The sequence below is a fragment of the Lemur catta genome, chromosome 21, assembly GCF_020740605.2.
Source record: "Lemur catta isolate mLemCat1 chromosome 21, mLemCat1.pri, whole genome shotgun sequence".
In the NCBI taxonomy this organism is placed as follows: Eukaryota; Metazoa; Chordata; class Mammalia; order Primates; family Lemuridae; genus Lemur; species Lemur catta.
In genome coordinates this window covers 31,059,033-31,080,839 of record NC_059148.1, presented here as the reverse complement: position 1 = coordinate 31,080,839, position 21,807 = coordinate 31,059,033, and the positions used below count along the sequence as shown (strand labels likewise).

The following is a 21,807-nucleotide window of genomic DNA, read 5'->3' as shown; positions in this document are numbered from 1 at the left end:
CGACCTAAACCGGTGTGAGCAGAAGGGAACTCGTCTGTGTCTAGAGTAGATGAAGAGCCAGTGGGCGGCTTCAGGTACGGCTCGATCCAGGGGCGCCAGTCCTATTGCTGGGACTCCGTCCGTCTCAGGGCTCCTCTTGCAAGCAGGTCTGTTCTCACCTGCACCTTCCTCCTCCCACCGTGTCTCCCAGCTCCGCAGCCGCTGGGATTTAAGCCACGGAAAGGAGGAGCCTGTTTGCCTGTGACTCCCATTAAGTTCTCTCTGGGCCGTCCCTTGTCACCTGGTGCCAAACAGTCATTACAGCCAGGGTGGACCCTGCCAGGTGCACGGGCCCAGAGCCTACATAGACTAAGGGAAAGAGACAGGGGACCCCGAGGTGACAACCAAAGGCTGTCCCCAGAGAGGGCCGAGGGCCTGGGAGTCGAATGAGCGACACACTCTCATCTCTTTTCCACCTTGTTTCTATGTCTGTGGCCAGGTCAGGGGAGCGCTGTTGGAAGTGGCCCTGCGATTGGCGAATATATCCGGCCCCTCCCGCTCCCCGGTGACAAGCCGGAGCCTCTGTCCGCCAAGCCCACCCTTCTGTCAAGATCCGGTAGCCCAAGATGCAGATTTGAGTCAGATGTGAGTCCTGTCCCAGCGGGGGCCGCCTCGTGTGTGTCTGGTGTGGACGCTGGCGGACCCGTCCCCTCCCCCTTTGCCTCCTGGGTTCTGCCCTTGGCTCCCGCCCATCCCCCGAGCCAGTCGTTAATGCCAGGACGTGGGGACCCCACTGTGGCTGTGCAGATGGGGCCCCCCGATCTCGTGGAGGTGGTTCCAGCAGGGTTGGGGGCAGACCAGTGGGAGTGACGTGGTCTAATTGCTGTTTAAAAAGACGTCTCTGGCTTCCACATGGAGCGTGTATTATGGGGAGGGACAGAGCAGGGTCATGAGGGCAGGGGGCACGCTGGCACCCAGCTCACTCTTGCTGGGGATGCTGTGAGAGTCACCCATGGGTGGGGTCCCTCACTCTGCAAACCCCAAGGTGGGGAGAGAGGGTGGTGGCCTGGGGGACAAGCCCCTTATGCCGTGTCCCCCTGCAGCCGTCGTGAGCCTGGGCACCGTCAGACGCATGGGTGGTCTCGTTCCTGGGCCCAGCCCCTGGTGGGCAGAGCACGCCAAGCAGTGCGGGGCCTGGCACGGTCCCAGTCTCGTGCCTTAAATTGGAATGGAGGAGACCTCGCCTCAAGTCTTGCTTGGTGTTCGGGGTCTGGGTTCCCTACAACGCCCTTCCCTGTACAGGTTCCACACCGAGGAGGGGTGTGCGGGCATCTCGGGGGGCTCTGCAGATCTTGGGGGGCTCTTCAGTCTCAGGCCGTCCCCCCAAAGCCCAAGGAGACCACGCGAGGCTTTCCTGTGCCTGGCCGGCGCGAGACACGACCCTCAGCTCCCATAACCTGGACACTGTCTGTGTCTCCCCAGATGGAGAATGAGCGGAACTCCAATACCTCAAAGCAGAGATACTCGGGGAAGGTGCACCTGTGTGTCGCCCGCTACAGGTGAGGACGCTGCCCCTCTCTGCACCGTGAGCGCGGACGCTGGGAGCAGAGGGGGTGACAGGGCTGGGAACGTCCCGTGAGTGGAGACGGCCCCTTCCCCGGGCTCTGCCGCGAAGCTGGAGCTGCAGCCGGGCACTTGGGGACAGGACTCAGGGGGACAGGACTCTGGGGGACAGGACTCAGGGGGACAGGACTCTGGGGGATAGGACTCTGGGGGGCAGGACTCAGGGGGACGGGACTCTGGGGGACAGGACTCAGGGGGACAGGACTCTGGGGGACAGGACTCTGGGGGACAGGACTCAGGGGGACAGGACTCTGGGGGGCAGGACTCTGGGGGACAGGACTCAGGGACAGGACTCAGGGGGACAGGACTCTGGGGGACAGGACTCTGGGGGACAGGACTCAGGGGGACAGGACTCTGGGGGACAGGACTCTGGGGGACAGGACTCTGGGGGGCAGGACTCTGGGGGACAGGACTCAGGGGGACAGGACTCTGGGGGGCAGGACTCTGGGGGGCAGGACTCAGGGGTCAGGACTCTGGGGGACAGGACTCAGGGGGACAGGACTCAGGGGGACAGGACTCTGGGGGACAGGCCATAGCAGTGTGTCTGCATCCCACGCTGCAGCGGCAGCCGACCACGTGCTAGGTGGCTCAGAACAGTGAGATTTGTCCTTGCAGCTCTGGAGGCCGGAGGTCAGGGGACCAGGCGTAGGCAGGGCTGCGACCTCTGAAGACTCCGGCGAAGGCCCTGCCTCGCCCCTCCCGGGTTCTGGGAGCCCCAGACGCTCCTGGGCTCGCAGTGGCCTCACGCGCTTCTCTGTCCCTACCTCACGTGGCTGCTTCCCTGTGTCTCCCGTCCTCGCGTACGGACGGTCCCTGGGTTGGAGCCCCCTGCTCCGGGGCCACTTTATCCTGACTCCGTAATGTTCCCAGATACCCTGTTTCTGAGGAAGGTCACATTCGCAGGCACCGGGCTTAGAGCGTGAATGTGTCTTTCGGGGAGGGCACAGTTCAGCCCGTGACAGGCAGCAAACGGAGGTCGCCAGGGGTGACCGCTGTCCAGAGCTGCCCGGCAGTGCCCTGGGGTCCTCACCGGCTGCCTGGTGCCCCGGCTGCGTCTTACTGCAATTGCGGCCTGAACTATTGTGAGGGTCTGTGAGTCCTTAGTACAGGGAGAGAGGCAGCGAGCCCACCCGGCATCTGGGACCCCACCCGGCATCTGCGAGCCCACCCGGCATCTGCGAGCCCACCCGGCATCTGCGAGCAGGGCCTCTCACGGAAGCCTTGTGTTTCCTCCTCCAGCTACAACCCCTTCGACGGGCCAAATGAAAACCCGGAAGCCGAGCTGCCGCTCACGGCGGGGAAATACCTCTACGTGTACGGGGACATGGACGAGGACGGCTTCTATGAAGGTCTGTGCCGGGCTGTGCCTGTGGCTGACGCGGGCGGGGCCGGGCCACCCCCAGACCGACTCGTCCCGGGGGCCCGGTAGACGTGCCGGGTTCCCAGCCCCCTGCCCCAACCACCCTCTCTCCAGCATCTTGGGTCCCCCTTTTCGATGACCGGCAAGAAAGCTGAGCCGGGTTTCCAGTTTTTAGCTTCTAGGCAGACCTGTGACACGTGTTTGTGACGTCAGTCTCTGCAGGGCTCTGCAGGTGGGCGGGGCTGGTGGACCCTCTGCTTCCAAGGGGGTCTCTCTGGCTCTCACCGGACAGCCCCAGCGCCCTGGGTCTCCCAGTCGGGGTCCTCTCCAGCAGGGCTGGGTCCCACGCCAGGGGACCTCACACAGGAGTGCCTCTGGCACCTGCAGACGGCGGTCCCATCACTGGGAGGCTCTGCTGTCAACTTAGGGGGTCGGGACCCCTGTCCTCCCTCATCACTCCCTCGGGGTCGCCCTCCCAATGTGAACCCTGGACACACGAGCCCCCAGCTGAAAGGCCTCACCCGTTGTCACCTCTTAGCTTGAGGATGAGCACGTGACGCACCTCATGGCTCCGTGAACCGACATCCTAAAGGATTTGATGTGTTGATGCCCTAAACTTTCAACCGCCCTGTGCAGACAGAAGGGTCCTGGTTTCTTCTGCTTCCCCTGAGCAGAGGGAACATTTCTTGTTAAACTAGCGGGTTTCTCTTTCGTGACCTCGTGGAGCTGATGGGACCCCTTGGCTGTCCCACTTGGGGTGTGACCAGGTCGTCTCTGAGACATCCGTGGGCAGGAGCCTGGCGGGTTCTACGCGCTTACCCGTCGCGCAGAGCCAGAGCGGGGCTCGGTATCCCGTAGTCCTGAGGCCCCTGCCCGCACAGAGCGTCCTGGCTGGCAAGGGACGGTCACCGCACGGGCACAGATACACGTGCCAGACGGTGTCCGGGCACAGGAGCATCGTGGAGAAAACCAGACCGAGTGATGCAGGGAGGTGGGGAGGTCATTTTAGATCATGGGTGTGGAGGTGACGTCGGAGCTGAGGAATCCCGGGACAGGCCCGTCGCTTTGCCTCCTGGTCCTCAGGACCAGCGAGCGGGGCGGAGCATGCCATGACGCCTGCCTGGGTGACGACTCTGTCCTTGTACCCAACAGGGGAGCTCCTGGATGGGCAGAGGGGTCTGGTGCCCTCCAACTTTGTGGATTTTGTCCAGGACAACGAGTCACGCCTGGCAAGCACGCTGGGGCACGAGCAGGGCCAGAACCTCATCAACCGTTCCGGCGTCGTCGGCCTGGAGGGGGAGAACATTCTGGACCTGCACTCGCCCACTCACACAGACCTGGGCATCACGGACAACGGCGCGGGGACGCTGGACCTGAACATCGACGACGTCGGAGAAGACATTGTGCCTTACCCTCGGAAAATCACCCTCATCAAACAACTCGCCAAAAGTGTCATTGTGGGCTGGGAGCCCCCCGCGGTGCCGCCGGGCTGGGGCACCGTGAGCGGCTACAACGTGCTGGTGGACAAGGAGGCGCGGGCGAGCCTGGCGCTCGGGAGCAGGACCAAGGCCCTTATCGAGAAGCTGGACACGGCCGCCCGCACCTACCGCATCTCCGTGCAGTGCGCGACCAGCCGGGGCAGCTCGGACGAGCTGCGGTGCACGCTGCTGGTGGGCCGGGACGTGGTGGTGGCGCCCGGCCACCTGCGCGTGGACAACGTCACCCAGACCTCGGCCCAGCTGTCCTGGCTGCCCACCAACAGCAACTACAGCCACGTCATCTTCCTCAACGAGGAGGAGTTTGACGTCGTCGGGGCCGCCCGGTACCAGTACCAGCTCTCCAACCTCAGGCCCAACGCGGCCTACAAGGTGCGGGTCCTGGCCAAGCCCCACCAGATGCCGTGGCAGCTGCCGCTGGAGCAGAGGGAGAAGAAGGAGGCCTTCGTGGAGTTCTCCACGCTGCCCGCAGGTGAGCCCGAGCCTTAGCAAGTTATTCATAGTGTTAACATATTTTTTAAATGCCTTTAGATTTGTAGTTATGTTTCCTCTTGAATTCTTTTTTTTTTTTTTGAGACTGAGACCTCACTCTGTTGCCCGGGCTAGAGTGCTGTGGCATCAGCCTAGCTCACAGCAACCTCAAACTCCTAGGCTCAAGCGATCCTCCTGCCTCAGCCTCCCGAGTAGCTGGGACTACAGGCATGCGCCACCATGCCCGGCTAATTTTTTCTATATATATTTTTAGTTGGCCAGATAATTTCTTTCTATTTTTAGTAGAGATGGGGTCTCGCTCTTGCTCAGGCTGGTCTCGAACTCCTGACCTCGAGTGATCCACCCGCCTCGGCCTCCCAGAGTGCTAGGATTACAGGTGTGAGCCACCGCGCCCGGCCTCCTCTTGAATTCTTATTAGTGAGTTATGCTTCTGTTTTGATCAGACTTGTGTTTATCATTTTATCAATGTTTTCAAAGATCTTTTGGCTTGGTTGAGTTTTTTTATTTTTTATAATTTTGTATATTATTGATTTCCACTCATGCTATTATTTTCTTTCTATTTATTTTGGGTTCAACATACTTTCTAGCTATTCTAGCTGTCCTTCTAGTATAAATATTTATACTGATAGGTTTCCTTTTAAGCACTGCTTGACCTTCAGCCCATAATACGTGATATATTCTCTTCCATTATCATTCAGTTTAAAATATTTTTTTTTCTTTTTCTTTTTTTTTTTTTCTACCTGCCACTTCAGGGGAGGATCATTCAGTTTAAAATAGTTTCCAATTTTCCATATAGGGTCTTTTTTTTTTATAAATAGGTTGCTTAATTTCTATAATAAATATTTGAGGGTTAAAAAATATGTGACTATTATCAGTCCCTAACTGAATTCTCTTGTGATCAGACAATATACCCTGTATGAGTTCATTCATTTGACACATACTGAGACTTGCTTTATGGCCCTGAATATGGTCCACTTTGGTGAATATTCCAGATGTACTTGAAAAGAATGCATGTTCTGCAGGTCTAGTGTGGTGTTATATAAATGCTAATGAGGTCAAGTTATTTAATAGAGCTCCTCAAATCTTCCCTGTGCTTACTGGGTTTTATTTACTTGTTCTATCAATTATTGGGAGTTACTATTTGTCTTTTTTTCTCTTTAGTTTTCTCAGTTTTTGCTTTATATATTTTCAAGCTCCATTATTAGTTGCATGTGCATTTAAAATTGAAAGATATCCCTAATGAATTAATCCCTTTCTAATAATGAAATGTCCTTATCTCTGGTGGTGTTCTCCTCTTGAAGTCTGTCTTGTCTGATATTCGTATGGTCACCAGCTTTCTTATGCTGACTGTTTACATGTATCTTTTTCTAATCTTTACTTTCAAATTTTTTGTATCCTTGTATATTTAGGTGTGTCTCTTGTAAATACGGTGTAGTTGGGTCTTGCTGTTATAATAGTCTGACAATCTCTGCCTTTTAATTGGAATGTTTAGTCCCTTTACTTTTGATTATTGATATGACCTGATTTAGTCACCATCTTATTCTTTAATTTTCACTTGTCCTCTCTGTGCTTTATTTTTATTCATCTTTTCCTGCCTTCTTTTGAGTGGAGTGAGAATTTTATAAATTCCATTGTCTTTCCTCTATTGACAATTTTTGGGAAATGATACCTTGTATTACTGTTTTAGAGACTGCTATAGGGAGTACAACGTGCATGCTAACTTATTACAAATTACCTCAAATATGCCTACTTATTTACAATGGAAAAATAGTACAGCATTATAATGCTACGTGTGCTCCTTTGTTTTTGCGTATTTTACTTTTACATATTTTATAACCCCTTAATACATTGTTATTTTTATTTGAATACATACTTGCCTTTGAAAAAGTCAAGAAAATAGTCTTTGATATTTCCCAACATATTTACAATTTTCACCACCCCTTTTTCCTCCTTTATGTGGGTCCATATTTTCAACTGGGATCATTTCCTTTTAGCCCTGAAGAATTCCCTTTAGAATTTCCTGAAGTGTAATTTTGTTTATCTAACTCATTATTTCACTGTCATTTGAAAATGTTTTCTCTGGATTAGAATCCTAGACTGTTTTTTTCAGCACTTTAAGGATGGCATTCCATTTTCTGTTGGTCTGCATAGTTTCTGTAATGTGTCACCTGTCACTGCTCTGGTTTCCTTGTGACGCCTTGAGGTTTTCTCCTTGGTGTTTGGTAGTTTGATTCTAATGTGCCATTGCTTTTACTTCATTTATACTTTTTGAAAATTAGATTTCCATATCTCAGGGTGGTAGTTTTCTTTAAAGTTCATACATTATATCTCCACATAATTTTTCTGCTTTATTCTCTCTTTTCCTTCTGAGACTCCAATTATACATAAATCAGATTGTTTGCTATTGCTCTACAGATCTAGGAACATGCATTATTACTGTTTCAATTTTTAATTGTGTTTCAGTTAGGATAATTTCCATCAATCTGTCTTCAAGTTTACTGATTCTTTCAAGTGTCGCATTTGCTAAGACCATCAAATGAAGCTATTTAAATACTGGCTATTATATTTTTCTGTTCTGGATTTTTCGTTTGGTTCTTTTTTAGTTTTCTTATCACTCTTTGCATTTCCCATATCTTCATCCATCATAGCCATTTTTTCCTGTACGTGCTTTAATCTATTTGTAATAATTATTTTAAAGATTTTGCTAATTCCAACATCTGGATCATCCATGGGCCTCCTTCTACTGGCTACTTTTTCTCTTGATTATGCATCACATGTTCTTATTTCTTTGCCTGTCTATCGATTTTCATTGTGTACTAGACATGGTAGTTTATACACAGTCAAGGCTGTCAGACAGTTAAAAAACTGTGGCATATCTAGATCCTGTGAATGCTGGTTTTGGCTTTATTTGGGTGAATATGTTTCATTTTTGCCCTTAGCCTGTGGCCCTTAGTCCTGCAATGTGATCCTGACACGTAAGGTGTGGCCCATGTGGGATTCCAGTGGAAATTTAAGCTCCTCTAACTTGGCAGGACTTGAATTCCACTTTTCTTCCTAGCGCTGAGAAATCCTACACCCAATTCTTTAGCTTTCTAGCTTCCTTTATATTGCTTTGAATCTTGCCTGCCTTGCACATGTACAATTTAGGAATTACCTAATTTGAGGGAAATGGATACACAGATTTTAGGGATACCTCTCATGTGTTTCTCCTTTTCTGTTTTTTTTTTTTTTTTTTTAAGGATTTTTTCCCCCTGCATTTCTATATGCTCAGTTAGCCCTGAATGCTGACTTCTAACGCTATACTTTCTGCTTAGGCTCTGCCCCTCATGCAAGTTAACTGGGAAGTACCTTCAGGGAAAAGGCTGGTTAAATGGAAATTCACCTAACATCATGGCACCTAACAGATCATGTAGTCTCCACTATCTCTGTATCCCGCCAGCACAAGGCAGGGCACATTGAGTATGCTGCTCACAGACTTTTTGAAATGAATTGAGGTTCTTTCTGCCACAAGGCATGTGTTGCTTGTCTCATCGTTGGGTATTCTTCACAAGTAGATGAGATGGACCTGGTTGTGACAAGAACCGCTGGTTCTTTTCATCTGGTGAATACTACTGAGCCACAAGGGTGTGTGTTGAAGAAATTAGGGGATGTGGTGTCCTGTTGTGTGTCCAAGGCCCTGCCGGTGACTCATCTCTGAGTGGGCGAGAGCCACAGCGATTGCTCCCGTGCTCTGCAGAGGGGTCCACTGCGGAACCACAGGGAGGGAGAGAGCCTGCACATGAGGTTCATGGAGTTCACAGTGTTCCGGAGGGACTGGTCACCCCCAGAGACGGGGAACAGACTCATCCTCAGTAAATCCCCATAGTCTGGTTAGACACGTCCACCTCACAGTGAATACCAAAATGAGTGGTTTCCACAAAAACGATTATTCCTTCCAGAAAGACCTTCCCATGCTGATTTGGAGGGTAGGACCTTCGGGTCTTTCATGGGAGTATGAAGAGATGAAGGGTCCCAGTGCCCTTGGTGACCAAGTGACGCAAATAACAACAGTAGCTGGCATACACATAGCACTTACCATGAACCAGTACATGTACATGTAATGTGCGGTAGTCACGAGAGGTAGTCATTGCTCTCCGGTCTAGAAAGTCATCACCTTGGGGACGTGAGTGAGGTCTCGGAGCCCTTGAAGCTCGTGGTCCCCCTCACAGTTACAAGACCTTCCTTCCGAAGCAAAGTGACCTGTACTTTCAGACAGGAAGCTGTGGGGTGTTTGACCCTGGACCTGGAGAAAAGGGAGCCACCCTTGGGTGTCAGAGCGGAGGGTCAGCCATCCCGAGGGCTCCAGGTGCCACCTGCAGTGCCCTGTGACATGACCCCTGCTGGCCTGTGGCCTGGGTGAGCTGCTCGGGACCCCTTTCGGGAGACCAGTGAGCCACGGTTCCGACTGGCTGAGGCGCTAAAGGGAACACGGCAGCTGGTGCGGCTGAGAAGTCGGTGGGTCTCAGCTGGGTCTCGGCTCAGGTGGCTTCGTCAGAACCTGGTCTCTCTCTGTCGTTCGGTTTTGTTCAACGTCACGGGTGGCAAGACGGGTGATGAGAGGTGGTGAGGTTCAGGCTTCGTTCTCTGGGGCACAAGGTGGGTGCAGGGATCGCCTTCATCTGCCAAACGCCGGCATCTCATCGGCGCCTCCGCGAGCCTGTCTCCTGGGCTGGGGCAGCTCTGCCCAGTCGCACAGATGGACGCAAGGAGGAGAGGGTCCTGCAGAGACAACTGAGGCTCGCATTTCCCAGAAGAGGATGAATAAATGCTGAGTTGAAAAACAAAGAAGAGCAGATGTGCATGCTGGTAGCTGACGGCTTCTCCGACGGTGTTTCTGGTTTGCTTGCAACGCTCCGTGTCTTCCCCTGTCTCTTGCTGGCGACCTTCCCGTGAGGCAGGCAGAGCGCAGCGACAGCCCACCTGCCAGGGCCGTGCCCTGAAAACGTCTCTTCCCTTCTGTCCCCACCCAGGTCCCCCGGCCCCCCCACAAGATGTCACCATCCAAGCTGGGGCCACCCCGGCCACCATCCAGGTCTCCTGGAAACCGCCTGCGCTGACTCCCACCGGCTTGTCCAACGGAGCCCTCGTCACCGGCTACGGCGTGTACGCAAAAGGGCAGAGGGTGAGTCTTGGAGGGGGCAGGGCTGGGGGTCAGTAGGCTCCGACACAGCAGGGACTGGCCCCCCGTGTGCTCAGGGCAGGAGGGACGACCCCCCTCAGGGGTGATCACTGGAGCATCCTCATCCCTCAGCCTCCACCAGCATCTGTCCCGCCCCACGTCCACCCCAGCTGGGACACACCAGGACACATCTGCCCCACTGTTTTTGGCCCCTTCCTTTTTCCAGAATTTTCTGTCTCCCTCCCCTCACTGATTTCCTGCCCAGCTCCTGGCTTTTGTTTGTTTCGGTTTTCGTATACCCCATGTTTAAAAATGTATCTCTCTGAGTCCCCCCGATATGGGAGCCTCCTCCGCCAGTGACTGGCTTGTTCACTGCAACAAATGGATTCTTGGCCAGGTGTTACCGATGGCCAACCGAGGCCCGGGGTCTCTCCTGGGGAACACTGCAGGGTTTGAACAGGCAACTGGGCCGTGACGCCAAGAAAGGGGTGTTGCTGGTGTCCCGTGGAGGGGACCCACGCCAGCCCCCACCTCTGCCTGGTGAAAAGCAGAAGCGTTGCCCCTGGTCCCCACGGGCGCCGGGAGCAGGGATGGCCGGGAACAGTCGCGGTGCCCTGAGCCGTCTCTGGCTGCCCCAGCCGCCCCCTGCGGCTCCTGGCCCTGCCCCGTGCGCCCCCCACCCCAGGCCGTGCCCCTACAGGAGAGGCCGGAGCCCCTGGAGTCCCTATCGGCCTCTGCCCGGCCGCTTCCTTCCCTCCAGCGGCGGCGTAACCCCCGTTTCCAGACTCCTCTGTGGTCCCTGCCCCTATTCTGAGTGGGTCCAGAAGCTGGGAGGTGACCGGGCCTGCGGAACCGGCCGCACCAAAACCCGACAGCCGGTCAGGTCCCCGCCCCACCGCGGACTTCCTGGGCTTCCCGCGCTGCGCGGCGCCGCGGCACTGGGGTGCGGGTGGCCGGATCCTTGTCCCCGGGGTCTGGCTGGCGGGCCGGCGGGCGCACCCAGGACGGCTGTCTCTGTGTGCAGGTGGCCGAAGTCATCTTCCCCACGGCGGACAGTGCGGCGGTGGAGCTCGTGCGGCTGCGGAGCCTGGAGGCCAAGGGCGTGACCGTGCGCACCCTCTCCGCGCAGGGCGAGTCGGTGGACTCCGGCGTCGCGGCCATCCCCCCCGGCCTCCTGGTGTCCCCACCGCCCCACCCGAGGACTGCTCCCGCCCCAAAGCCACTAGCCAGTGCCGGAGCCCCCAATACCAAAGATGAACACTTGGGTCCCCACGCCAGGATGGACGAGTCCTGGGAGCCGGGCCGCGCGCCCGCCCCTGCGCACCTGCACACGCTGGAGCCGCCCGCGCTGCCCGGCGCGGGGAGGAGGTCGCCCTCGCCCAGCCGGATCCTGCCGCAGCCGCAGGGGGCCCCGGTGTCCACTTCCGTCGCCAAGGCCATGGCCCGGGAAGCCGCGCAGAGAGTGGCCGAGAGCGGCAGGGTAAGCTGGGTCACTCCCCTTGGTGGCCCCTCTGCTCCGGCAGCGCATCCTGTCCCCAGCCCCGCGGGCGGCCAACTCCTCCGCACCGGAGCCTGCGCAGGAGACAGGACCCCCCCCCCCACGCCCACAGCCGCCCTGCGGGCTTGGGGACAGAGGCTGAGCCCACCCTCGGACCTTCCCCTCGGACCCTGTCTTGTTCCTGGTCCTGCGGGGAGGACATTGTTTTCCTTTGCAAATATTTAGCCAGATTGCTAAGGAAACGCCCGGGCGTGCCTGGCTTGGAAGGTGGGCTGAGAGGGACCCACCACAGGGGCTCCGGGCTGTGTCATGGGATCTGAGTCACCCACTGCACGCCAGCCGGGGACCCAGCTTCTAGAACGGGGCACTCCCGGGCTTCCCTCCCTTCAGAGCCCTGGCACGTGTGTGTACAGACACACGTGTATATATATATGTAGATATGCACATCTGCACACATGCTTATGCATATGCTCCTACATATAGAGGTGTGCATGGATACATACATATGTACGTACATATTTGCATGCCTATTACTGGAAGTTTTCTGGGTCAAGCAGAGGGAGGATTTGGATGGTGGCAGGGCCATATTTGGCCTGGCACGTGCAAAGAGACGTGAAATTTTAAGAAATCTTCTATAAAGTGATGCCTCCCACCCAGGACTCAGGGAGTAGGGTCTGGACCTGAGCCAGACCGTGTGTCCCTCCCTGCCTGGGACAAGCCCCCCGTCTCTCTCGTTGTGGGGAGCTGGAGTCCCCACCTCGGAGGCAGCGGCACAGCCCCCAGCCAGGGCCCTCAGCACCCTGGTCAGCCTGTGGGGTCTCAGGACGGCGACCCCTGGAGAGGACTGTGCTGGTGCTGGGACACTTTCCTCCCGTCAGCCCCCTCTGGGCACACACCCTTAGGGGACAGCCGAGCAGCACAGGTGGCATCTGGGAGGACGGAGGGAGAACAGTGGCTGAGCAGGGGCTCCCGTCGCCCCCAGCCCCGGCCCCCAGGCACACTTGCCCAGGCAGTGCTCCAGCCTCCTGAAAAACCAGAAACTCAGACTTTTCTGTGAAGTCTCCTAATTTGTTCAACATTGGGCACTAATACTTTAAACACACACTCACACACACACACACACACGCACACATGAATCTGTGACCTCTGACCTAATGAACTCCTTCAGAACGCACAAGTCCGTCCTGGCTCTGATCCGCTCACTGGCGGGAGCCCCAGGCCGGGAGGGTGCAGCAGAGGGGCTGCCCCCCTGCCTTTCGGGTGCAGCATCACTGCTCCCTGAGAGACCCTCACGGAGGCCCCAGGGGCTGACAGCCCTAGCACTCTCCCCAGAGGACCAGAGAGAAAGCAGATGCTTCTAAGTTTCTAGAAAACGTTAACCGATAAAATTAAAAGCCGGGCAAAGGTGACCAGTGGAGGGAGGTGAGGTTTTCACTTGTATCCGTCCATTACCTTAAGCACAGGTAGGCATGATGCCGGTTAGCCCGGGGTGCCTGGTGTCCCCATGCCGGGACAACGTGGGGAACCTGCGCCCTGGGGCAGGGAGCCGGGCGCGTGGCCAGGCTGGAGGAGCCCTGCCCAGCAGCGGGCCCTCCTGAGAGCTCCCGCTCAGCCCTGCGTCTCCTTTCTCTTTCCAAGTTAGAGAAAAGGAGCATCTTCCTAGAAAGGAGCAGCGTGGGGCAGTACGCCCCCTCGGACGAGGAGGACGGCTACGACTCCCCCGACGTCAAGAGGAGAGGGGCGTCCGTGGACGACTTCCTGAAAGGGTCTGAACTCGGCAAGCCGGTGAGTGCGGGTCGGCCCACGCCCTCAGCTGCTGGTGGGCAGCGGCTTGGGACAGGCTCCTTGGAAATCAGGAGACACAGGGACCGCATTCAAACCAGTCTGATCTTCGTTTAAAATCAGTTCATTTTCACGTCTTCCAATTGGTGCCCGAGTGAAAGAATCAGGGCTGGAGCGGCCCAGATGGTCATGTTGCAGACTGCTCCACTGAGACGGCTCCTGTGCGCCCTCTTGTGGGCACATCGCAGAGAAACACTCTGCCTGCAGCACGCACGCTCCTCTCCGCCGGCCACCAGCTCAGTGTGACTCGCAGTGCTTACACAGCTTTGTCTCCGTTAGTCATTGAAACCGGGGTATTTTTAGTAAACATGTCAGAGAATGCTATTAAACCCATTTGTCTTGCTGCCCACCAGCAAAATAAAGGAACTGTGCTTAATCAACACCATGGAGCAAACCAGAATGTCTTCATGGATGTATCACACTCACAAAACTGAGCTCCTCAGAGTGTGTAGTTTGAGTTGCTGGAATTTATTTTGCTTTAAACACTCGAGTCATCGAGTGACGGAGCCCGGCATTTGCGAGTGAAGTGGCACCACCACCACGAGTCTGCCAGGGCTGCCGGGATCGCAAAGTGGGCGTGTTCACAAGCGTCCTCTTCATCTTAAAAGACACGTTTTGCCAAATCTTTTACACCACCCCGGCCTCCTCTTCGTGCCCCTCCCTTCCTCTGGTGGCGGGGAGCACACAGCCTGCACAGGGGCTCCCGCGTCCCGCCCCGAGTGCCTGGCGCTCGCGCTGCACGTGCACCCCTGCACCGCCCCAGCCCCAGCCCTGTTCACGTACAGTGTCCGGTCCCTACTGTCATCAGAGTCGCAGCTTCTGACGTGACCCTTTGTCCAGTCAGTGAGTCGGAGAAGCTGAGGGTGCCCAGAAACGGAACGTTTTGCCCGCGTGTCTCATACACCCCAGCGGGTGTCCTGTCTGCTGGAGTTGGGAGACCTGCCCCGGTCCCATCTCTGCCATCCCAGTTCACGGTGTGGCTCTGGTGGGGACGTCCTCTGTCCTCACTTTCCTCACCCTAAGATGCGCGGCACACACCCAGACACCCCTGCGCGTCTCTGGCGTTGGGCTCCAAGGACTGGAAAAGAGGGGACGGGGCCGAGCAAGGACCGTCTCGGCAGCCCAGGGTGCTGAGATGCCATTCCATCAGTGTCCCCTCTTCTTGGCCCCCAGCCCCACTGTTGCCATGGAGACGACTACCACACCGAGAGCAGCCGGGGGTCTGACCTCTCCGACATCATGGAGGAGGACGAGGAGGAGCTCTATTCCGAGATGCAGCTGGAAGACGGGGGCCGGAGGCGGCCCAGTGGCACATCCCACAACGCCCTCAAGGTCAGTGGCCGGGGGGAGGGGACGCGGGGCCCCCCACGTAGCCCCAGAGCCAGAGGGGCCTCACCTTGCATAGAAGCCCCTGGATTTGGATTCGCTTCTTCCTCACTATGAATCTGCATTCGGGAATTAGCTGTGGCCCCCAGTTTGGGGGAATCCACGTGGTGCCTTCTAGGGGCCCTGGCACTGTGCCAGGGTTGAAGTGGGAGGAGTAGGAGAGGATCCAGCCCAGCCTGAGTCTCTTTCTGGAGAGAAGCAGCCTCGGAGTCAGAACTGGGACAGGGAAAGTGGGGCTGGGGGGTTGCACAAGACTCCTTAAGAGGAGGGAGTTCAGGTCGCCCTGGCCAGCGGGTGGGCACTGGCCCAGCTCGGTGAGGTCAGAGGGGGGCTGGGTGGTCCGTCCCAGGGTCCAATCACACGAGCCCCTCACGGGCAGGCCGAGGGGTCCAATGCCCTGCTCAGACCACCCCCCACTCGGCCCCAGCACCCCCACCTGCCACCCCAGGGGGCCACCTTCACGAATACTGAGCATGAGGCCACCCCAAGCCGGCAGGTTGGGTTTCGCTGATGTGGCGACCCCCTTTCCTTGCTGCTGCTGCTGACGGGCAGTGTTCCAGCGCCGCCTTTGCGTGCTCCGCGCAGCCACGGGGCTCAGCACCTCTGGGCACCGGCCCCCGCCCTCCAGCGGTTCCCAGTCCTCTCAGAGGGGCAGACAGACACAGGGCCAGGCCACTAGCAGGACCTTTGTGGGTTTCCAAAATGGAAAAGGCCTCGAAGAGGAAACTCCTGCCGGGGGCGGAGCCTCCAGCGCCGCGTTTCTCCGGCAACACAGAGCTGCGCGCTCCGGACGGTGGGCGGAGGCACATCCAAATCTGGCCCCACCCGGCGCCTCCTTGCATAGACGGACTGACCTATGTTCTCCCAGCAAAGGCCGCTGGCAGGGCCTTGGGGAGGTCTTGGCTCCGAAGAACATGCCAGATCCCTATGCAAATCTTGCATGGTTGCAGCTTGTGTGCAATGCCTCGTGGCTCCCTCCCCCGCCCCAGCTCCCAGGGTGACGCCATTGAGCAGGATTCACACCGGCCTCTCCTGAGTGGTCCAGTCTGACCCCTCCCACGACTCCCCGTGCTGTGCCCCAGAACAAGCGCTACCTGGAAGTGCTTAGGAATCGGGCCAGGCGAGGGGGACAGCCAGGCGAGGGGGACAGCCGTTATTCTGACTTGCTGTGATGCCTCTCCTTTTGATGGAGGAAGATGGGGGGGGGTACGTCCTGAGAACAGTTGAGCAAGGAAACAGAAAGTCACCTCTCCTTGAGAGGAGGCCCAGAGGACAAGCGCATTGGTCACAGGGCGGTAGGGCCGAGCCCACCCCCGCAGGCAAAGCCCCCCCACTTCCACCTCTTACAAACGGCAGCGGCAGGGTCACAGGGGCAGGGACGGCCCCCCAGCTCACTTCCCCTCCCACGCAGTGCTCTTACAAATCAGGAGATGTCACAGGCTGGTCAGGATTTCTAGATTCTCTTGGGAAGTTCCAAGAGGCGGCTTAGAGCTCTGGCTGCCACCTGGGAAGGGTCACGCGTTGGTCCCCGCCTGCCCTGGAGAGCCCTGGGGCTACCTCCCTGCGCTCTAGCGTGGTTCTTTCTGGGTGTCCTTTAGCCGACACTGGTTGACATTCCCCGAGTGTACAGCCCAGAAGGTGGCATTAGCAAAGGAGGCCTGTCAGCCAGCAGAGTGTGTGCCCAGGGCCAAGCCATGGCAGACCCAGCACCAGGTAAACCCCGGGCAGCCGCAGCGGGGGCACAGGTGATTCACCCCCGCCCAGCAGGGGAGGCCAGGGGCAGGAGCTAGGCATGGAGAGCCGGCCAAGGTGCCCCCGGGAGAGGCCGGTTAGGAGTGTCCTTCAGCGTGAGACATGTTTTTTTAGGTGGAGGGTGGTTTTGAGGCTGTTCCTGGCGGAGAGCAGGATGCCTGCGGAGACAGGGCAGCGTAGGTTCCAGGAATTTATCAGGGAGCCCAGGGGCGGCCAGCTCGGCGCCAGGCGCTGGAGGCCACGGTGGCTCCGAGAGCAGCTCCTCGGGGCCTCCAAGCGCAGGGCGCAGAGGACGCACGGGCAGACTCAGGCCTTCGCCCACGGTGACCAGCGCGACGGTGCGCCGGCGCTATTCCGGGGCGCCAGTGACGAGGGGCCTGGTTTCACGCAGCTTATATTTTAGGGAGAAAGGGGAGGCGTCCGCAGCACAAGACAAGGGTTTGAGGGGTGCAGAGCGCGAGGGAGAGAGCGCGCCCGAGTGGGACAGGAACAGGCCGGGCTCGCTGGGGAGCCGGTGCCGGTCGGGTGGCCTCCGATGGCAGCTGCCTCGGGGTTCTGAGGACACAGCAGCTGGCAGCGGGGCGCGCCCACCTCGCAGGGGTCCCCCGCAGCCCCGCCCCGGCTTCTGCACGCGCGGCCGCAGCCCGCCGGAGCATGCCGCACGCCGGTCGCATGCTCTGCGCCCTCATCGCCCGGACACTAACGGTGTGTGTTTTCTCCCCGCGCCCACTTCCTGCGTGGCCACGCCTGCCCTCCCCGCACCCGCCCGCCACGCCGCCCCCCAGGAGTGCTCCGAAGGCGCTTTGTCGGGGCCGCAGCCCCCGCTCAGGAAGAGGCTGTTCAGTATCCCCGAAGTAGCCGAGGAGGAGCCCGAGGGCTGCGAGCTGCTGCACAAGCAGGGCCTCCGGGCGTCCCCCAGGGCCCGGGCGCCGCCGCCCGGGGAGCCCAGGCGCGCCCGGCCGCGCAGGGGGGACGAGGCCCCGCGGCGCTCCCGGCTCCCGGCCCGGCACAGGGTCCCCGCGGCTGCGGAGGACGCCCTCCCCGAGGACAGAGGCTGCCGGCTCAGCCGCTCGGCCGCCAGGAGCCCGGACAGCGGCCTGGACTGCGGCAGCGAGGAGGAGCTGCGGGCCGGCCTCGGGAGCGCCGCGGCCGCCTGCAGCCCCGGGCGCTGCCCCTGCGCCCGGAGCCCGCGGCCCGCGCTGGCCCGGCGGCGCACGCTGACCCGGCAGAGCAGCGTTGAGGAGGACTTTGGGGAGCAGGAGGACCCCGGCGCCGGGCCCAGGGGCGACGAGAGGCCGGGCCCCGGCAAGCACGGCTGGGACGAGTCGGCGGAGCGCGAAGAGTTTCGGGGTGTCCGCAGGAAAAGCGCAGCCGGGCCCGACAGCGCGGCCGCCCAGCCGGCTCCCCGCGCCGCGCGAGGCCCTGCGGTGTGTGCAGTAAACCGCCTTCACTCCACCCGCCCGGCGATCTCTGCATTCTTTCATTTTTGGTTTTTTTTTTTGGGTGTCCATCCCTGGGGAATCTCTCGCTGCTGCTCTTTAGTTCTCCCTGCGTCTTTGGTTTAAGTCTCATTCGCTTCCCGATCTTTTGACCATGCTGGAGATCTTTCCTTTGCTTTAGACGATTCCCGCCCCCAGAATCAGCGATGATTGTGGCTGCTTTAATTAAAGGACAACTGAATCTAAATTTTAATTAAGGGTTAGCTGAACTGTGATTAGCTAAAAATTTGACAACATATATTTTTTTTCCCAAATGATCCTTAGGGACTTATTTATAACTATTAGTATTACTGAAGGATTTTTTTTTCCACTTGTTTTTTTTTTTTTTTGGCCTTCATCCATAACTGAAAAAAAATGGAGAACAATTATTGAACAAATCTGTTTTTGCATATTGTTTCCAAGGTTTTTTTTTTTTTTTTTTTGGCTTTTACCCCCTGGTTTCTTTTCTGCATTGACAGTTTCTAAAATGAGTTTTCCATTGTCTGTCTCCGCCTGTGGCTGCAGATGCCCCCTCTGTTAGCCGGGTTGGAGTGTAGGGTTCATCGGAGGCTTCGTTCATCTCTGCACTGTGTTCTCTCTCCAGAACATTTGCCCCGGTCATGCTAACCCCTCCACTGAAAACACAGGTGAGCCGGCCACACGGCGCCAGGCCTCTGAGCCCCCGCGCTCTGTGATGCATCCATGAGAGGCGCTGACCCACATGCCAGGACTCACCCGCCAGCCCCCCGCCCCCCGCTGAGCAGCCTGCACCCCGCGGCACGGGGACTCCCTGCCCACCGTCCACGCCTGTGTCCCTGAGAACCTCCTCGCTCAGTGGACTTCCTGGCGAGCTGGGGGTTTTGCTTTAATGCTCTTTCACCAACTCCACCCTCGAGTCTGAGCTAGAGATGTGCTTTCTGGGAGAGGACCGCCACCCACGTGAGCCCCAGAGCAGCAGCAGCAGCCTCAGATCAGGGCGAAGGCGTGTGCGTGAGTTTCAAAGCTGATAAACTACAGAAAGTTTTTGGAAACCTCTCCTACAACGTATGTCCAGGCAGGACATTTGGAATTGAAGCATTTACCCCACTTCTGTGGCAGCTGCCGGGGACAGGGGCAGGGCAGGTGGAAGCCAGGCAGGGGTGACAGTGAGCAGAGGTGCCCCACGGCACGATCGGTTGTGTTAAAGCCGTTGTCATTTTCGTCCAAGGCATTTGGCTTCAGCAGCAGTAGCAGCAACAAAAAGGTACCTCCCGAGGAGTCACTTTTTGTCCCCAACCCGAGTGTCAAACTGCAACTCTGACATGGAGAACGGGTGCCAGGTGACAGCTTTGTTCTCTTCCAGGGCATTCAGCTAACCTTTCAGTTAAAAGCTAAGTTTAGTTGCCTTTAGAGCTTCTGCCTCTCGATCGAATTGATTTGGCTAACTGATTCTTTCCTCCCCAAGGCTGGCGAGACTTACGACTTTGTCGCTGTTTTGTCTTTAGATCTTAGGAAACCCAGCGTCTGCAGGACGGGCAGATAGGGTGGATCACGTGGGCCGGAGGTTCCCCCGCGGCAGCCCTGGTCCTCAGCGGTCCCGGCCGATGCCTGTCCCGTCCATCGGTTAGTGGCCCCGGCGACGCCTCTCGCGTTCTTCCCACCGCAGAGCACGCGGCTGCTTAGTCCTGCATCCAAACGTGTCAAGAACGTTTTTTTAGGAGTAGCATTTTCAGCTAAATACAGAAAAGTCTCGGTTATTTATGGCAGAAAGAGGGCAAGAACAGCACAGAAAGATAAATAAAACCCATTAGTAAATATTCTCAAAGTATAACATATTGGCTTTTTACGTCAGTCTTCTCCCTGCCGATTTGTCACTGGAGAACTTTGCAAAACAGAGGAAGTGCTGCAGGGTTGCCCTGTGCCCACGGCTTGCCCTGGCTGGGCTTTCCTGAACTGCCCGGGGCCAAAGCCCGCGGCAAGTAGGCCCTGAGTAACCGAGAGTTTCTGCACAGGTACGACACGTTGGCGGCTAGAGCCGAGAGCCACGGGACATGCCGGCAGCCGAACGTGCCCCGGAACTGTGCCCTCCCTCATCCATCTGGTCACCTTCCCGCTCCCAAGTCATCACCTGGCATTCTGTTTCCATTCTCTTAACTACTTTTTGGAATTTGGCCAGCCGCGCTGAAAGCTGTCATTGTAGCCATCCTAATCCACCTGCTTCGGGGGTGTGTGGCTGAAGGCAGGATGGGAATACTCTAGTTATTGAAACGCATCATGGCAACGACAATTCCAAAAAGTATCATGCAGAAGATAATGGAACCTGGTAATCAACACACATGAACACACATACACACGCACGAAACAGAGCAATGAGAACTGTTACTAGAAGTAGACGAAAACAAAACATCTAGACTTGGCATTACAGGGCTGAAGGAAAACAATGTCCAGTAGTCTAGGCTGCTGAAAAGTGAACTCTAATCACATTCACATCATTGAAATTTAAAAGACAATTGGTCATCTTTCCCACCAGCTCAAAATGAAGAAAGACTTTAACCTCTAAATTGTGCCATTCCAGACTTTTTTGCTTATACAATTCAATAGGGGAAAAAATTTTCCATCTTTACAGTGTTTAGAATGTTTTTGTTATTGATTGATTGATTGAGACAGGGTCTTGCTCTGTCACCCAGGCTGGAGTCCAGTGGGACGATCATAGCTCACTGCAGCCTTGAACTCCTGGGCTCAAGCGATCCTCCTACCTCAGCCTCTCAAGTAGCTGGGACTACAGACACATGCCACCATGCCCAGCTAATTTTTTGATTTTTTTTTATAGAGATGGGGTCTTGCTATGTTGCCCAGGCTGGTCTCGAATTCCTGGCCTCAGGTGATCCTCCTGCCTTGTCCCCCGAAAGTGCTAGGATTACAGGTGTGAGCCACCACGCCCGGCCCGGTTGGATTTTTCTTAAGGTGAAAAATTCGAAAGGCTGCATACATGTCTTACTTTTAGTAAGATGCTTGTTAAATTGGTTGAAAAGAATAATTCTGTGTTAACACCTTAACAAAGAAAAAGCCTCTTAACATAACTAAAAAAGTGTTAAGTAATAAATCCATGATAGATTGGCTTTAATTGTACAAACTTCATATCATGTGGCAGCCCAGAAATACACATAAAAACACAATTAAAATCACTTTACACACACACACATACATACACACGCCTTAGTGCCTGTTATATTTTCCGAAGGCAACGCAGTGAAATGTGTTTATCACCTGCCTTAAGGAGGAGGACCGTAGGGGGAGCAGCCCTAGGGAATGAGCAGTCATGACGTTTCAACAGACACTGTCTTCCTCTCGTTCTCATTTACTTAGTTCTGTTTTATTTGTGAAAATATTAGAAAATAATTTTTTAGAAATCTGCTATATTCCAAAACCATCACTTTTCTTTTTCAGAGATCAAGTCTGTAAACCAGACTTCCTAGCTGTGTTTTTAATAAGCCATGGTTCCACAATTAAATGAAAAAATACTGTAGCTTTTAATATTCTCTACTTTTCCAAAATTTAAGAAAAAACACAGTGCCCTTCATGATTTTAAAAAACAAAAGTTACATAGCGCCACGTCTGGTAAATCCCAAATCGTACTATTAGCACGAGGCGGGCCTCTGAACGTTGGTAGATGTCTCCAAAGATAAATTCAGTTGGATTTGGGGTTTTCCCTTTGTAATTTTTGGTCTTTGCGTTTATCTCCTTATTTACCTGTCAGACCGAAG

The 21,807-nt window shown here is 56.1% G+C and overlaps 1 protein-coding gene across 8 annotated transcripts in view; it reads left to right on the top strand.

Annotated features, from left to right (window-relative positions):
• Positions 1–21,807, top strand: part of RIMBP2 (RIMS binding protein 2) — a 62,608-nt gene that overhangs the window by 25,936 nt on the left and 14,865 nt on the right. For 6 of the 8 annotated variants that reach the window (XM_045534305.1, XM_045534301.1, XM_045534302.1 and 3 more), the window contains 9 exons: positions 479–624; positions 1,462–1,538; positions 2,842–2,951; positions 4,115–4,930; positions 9,960–10,111; positions 11,133–11,588; positions 13,245–13,391; positions 14,622–14,780; positions 19,549–19,666. In XM_045534305.1, the coding sequence (XP_045390261.1) occupies positions 479–624; positions 1,462–1,538; positions 2,842–2,951; positions 4,115–4,930; positions 9,960–10,111; positions 11,133–11,588; positions 13,245–13,391; positions 14,622–14,780; positions 19,549–19,666 (2,181 nt within the window). Of the gene's footprint in view, positions 1–478; positions 625–1,461; positions 1,539–2,841; positions 2,952–4,114; positions 4,931–9,959; positions 10,112–11,132; positions 11,589–13,244; positions 13,392–14,621; positions 14,781–17,371; positions 18,014–19,548; positions 19,667–21,807 lie in introns of all 8 variants that reach the window. The other 2 variants (XM_045534299.1, XM_045534300.1) reach the window with 1 other exon arrangement.